The sequence below is a fragment of the Malurus melanocephalus genome, unplaced genomic scaffold (assembly GCF_030028575.1).
Source record: "Malurus melanocephalus ecotype Western Australia unplaced genomic scaffold, MMel_1.1 scaffold_2063, whole genome shotgun sequence".
NCBI classification, from domain to species: Eukaryota; Metazoa; Chordata; class Aves; order Passeriformes; family Maluridae; genus Malurus; species Malurus melanocephalus.
The window spans coordinates 3,451-5,848 of record NW_026625295.1 but is presented as its reverse complement, the minus strand read 5'-3'; the positions used below and the strand labels follow the sequence as shown (position 1 = coordinate 5,848).

At 65.2% G+C, this 2,398-nt stretch overlaps 1 protein-coding gene across 1 annotated transcript in view; it reads left to right on the top strand.

Moving 5' to 3' along the window:
- LOC130587541 (tumor necrosis factor receptor superfamily member 10B-like) overlaps positions 1–2,398 on the top strand; it is a 7,339-nt gene that overhangs the window by 1,497 nt on the left and 3,444 nt on the right. Inside the window, exons 2-6 of the mRNA XM_057388523.1 lie at positions 37–165; positions 1,167–1,281; positions 1,845–1,930; positions 2,036–2,119; positions 2,262–2,342. Coding sequence (XP_057244506.1) covers positions 37–165; positions 1,167–1,281; positions 1,845–1,930; positions 2,036–2,119; positions 2,262–2,342 — 495 coding nt within the window. The remainder of the gene's footprint in view (positions 1–36; positions 166–1,166; positions 1,282–1,844; positions 1,931–2,035; positions 2,120–2,261; positions 2,343–2,398) is intronic.

The window sequence follows — 2,398 nt, the reverse complement described above, 5'->3', positions numbered from 1 at the left end:
CCCAGCTCCCGTGTGCTCAGAGCTGTTCCCCTGCAGGCACCTACGTGGCCGAGGAGTGCACGGAGCAGAACGGCTCCGGCCGCTGCGTGCCCTGCGAGAAGGGGGAATTCATGGAGTACCCGAATGTTTTCCGCTATTGCCGCGACTGCTGGAAGTGCAGGGAAGGTATGAGAGGGGTGACGGCTCAAACTGGGTCTGGCTGAGCTCTCTGAGAGCCCAATGTCACCTGCGGTGTCCCCAGAGGGCGGTTGGGGCTGGAATTGTGCCAGACCACGCTCCTTGAGCAAAGCTCGGGGATGAAACCTCCACCAGGAGCGGGAGGAGGAGGATCCTGGTGGCTTTGGAAGCTGCTGGTGGAGGGTGGGAAAGGGAAAAGTTGGAAATCAACAGCGGGGAGCACCTCGGGCTCCTGGAGCTGCGGCTCTGCTGGGATCAGGGTGGAGGAGCTGGGATGGAGCCAGGGATGGAACTGGGATGGAGATGGGATGGGGTTGGGATGGAGCAGGGATGGGGTTGGGATGGAGGTGGGATGGAGCTAAGGATGGATTCAGGATGGAGCCGTGGATGGAGATGGGGTGGAGGCAGCATGGAGCCATGATGGAGCTGGGGATGGAGATGGGATGGACCTGGGATGGAGCTGGGGTGGAACTGAGGATGGAGATGGGGATGGAGCTGGGATGGATTGGGGATGGAAATGGGATGGAGCTGGGGATGGAGCAGGGGATGGAGCCAGGGTGGATTTGGGATGGAGCAGGGATGGAGCCGGGATGAGGCCGGGATGGAGTCGGGATGGAGCGGGGATGGAGCTGAGGATGGATTGGGGATGGAGATGGAGTGGAGCCAGGGATGGAGATGGGATGGAGCGGGGATGAATTCAGGATGGAGCCAGGATGGAGTTGGGGATGGAGCTGGGATGGAGATGGGATGGATTCGGGATGGAGCTGGGATGGAGCGGGGATGGAGCTGGGATGGAGCCAGGGTGGAGATGGGATGGAAATGGGGTAGAGCCAGGGTTGGAGCCGGGATGGATTGGGAGGGAGATGGGGATGGAACTGGGATGGAGATGGGGATGGAGCGGGGATGGAGATGGGATGGATTCAGGATGGAGCCGGGATGGAACCGAGGATGGAAACAGGATGGAGCCGTGTCCCCGCTCTGTCCCCCAGACCAGGTGGAGGTGAGTCCCTGCCAGGCCGTCAGGAACACGGTGTGCGCCTGCAGGAACGGCACCTTCTGCCCGCCCGACCACCCGTGCGAGATGTGCCAGAAGTGCCGGCCCAGGTGGGTGCGGGGACGCGGCAGCTCCAGCGGGGTCGGGGCCAGAGCTCTGGTGGGGTTGGGGCCGGAGCTCTGGTGGGGTCGGGGCTGTGGCTCTGGTGGGGTCGGGGTCGTGGCTCTGGTGGGGTCAGGGTCGTGGCTCCAGCGGGGTTGGGGCCGTGGCTCTGGCGGCGTCGGAGCTGTGACTTTGGTGGAGTCGGGGTCAGGGTCATGGCTCTGGTAGGGTTGGGGCTGGAGCTCCAGTAGGGTCAGGGTCAGGGTCGTGGCTCTGGTGGGGTCGGGGTCGTGGCTCCAGCAGGGTTGGGGCCGGAGCTCCAGTGGGGTCAGGGTCAGGGTCGTGGCTCTGGCGGGGTTGGGGTTGTGGCTCCATTGGGGTTGGGGCCATGGCTCCAGTGGGGTCTCTGGTGGGGTCAGGGTTGTGGCTCTGGTGGGGTCAGGGTCGTGGCTCTGATGGGGTTGGGATTGTGGCTCCAGTGGGTTCAGAGCTCCAGTGGGGTCGGGACCGGATCTCTGTTGGGATTGGGGCCATAACCCCATCTGAGCCCACCCCCTGTCCCCATCCCCAGGTGTCCCGAGGGCCAGGTGGTGCTGAAGCCCTGCACACCCCACAGTGACCTGCAGTGCGGCCCTGCCACGGCCACCAGCTCCCTCTGTGAGTGGGGGGCTGCGGGGGGAGGATGGGGGGGCCGAGGGGTGGGGGCTGCGGGTGGGGCTGACCCCGGAGCAGCCACCCACAGCTCCATCTCATCTCCCTCAGACCCCCAGATCCTCATCCCCGTCATCACCCTGGCCGTGGCCCTGCTCGGGTTCCTCATCTGGAGGTGCTACTGCCGATCCCCAGGTGGGTGCAGGGGACCCCCGGAGCCCCCACCCAGCCCGGGGGCTCTGCAGGGGTGTGGGGTGAGGGTCCTGCAGGGTGAAAAGGTGTGTGAGAGGGTCCTGGCAGGGCAAAGAGGGGTCACAGCGCTGTTTGTACCTTGCAGGGCACGCCAGACCCTCGGGCAGGAGGCCCTATGAAATGGTGGTGAGTTCCTGGGATGGCAGGGGGTGGCTCTGTTTGTGGGGTGGGGTGGGGTTCCCATGGCCTCTGCTCCCTCCTGGGGAGGAGCAGGGATGGGTC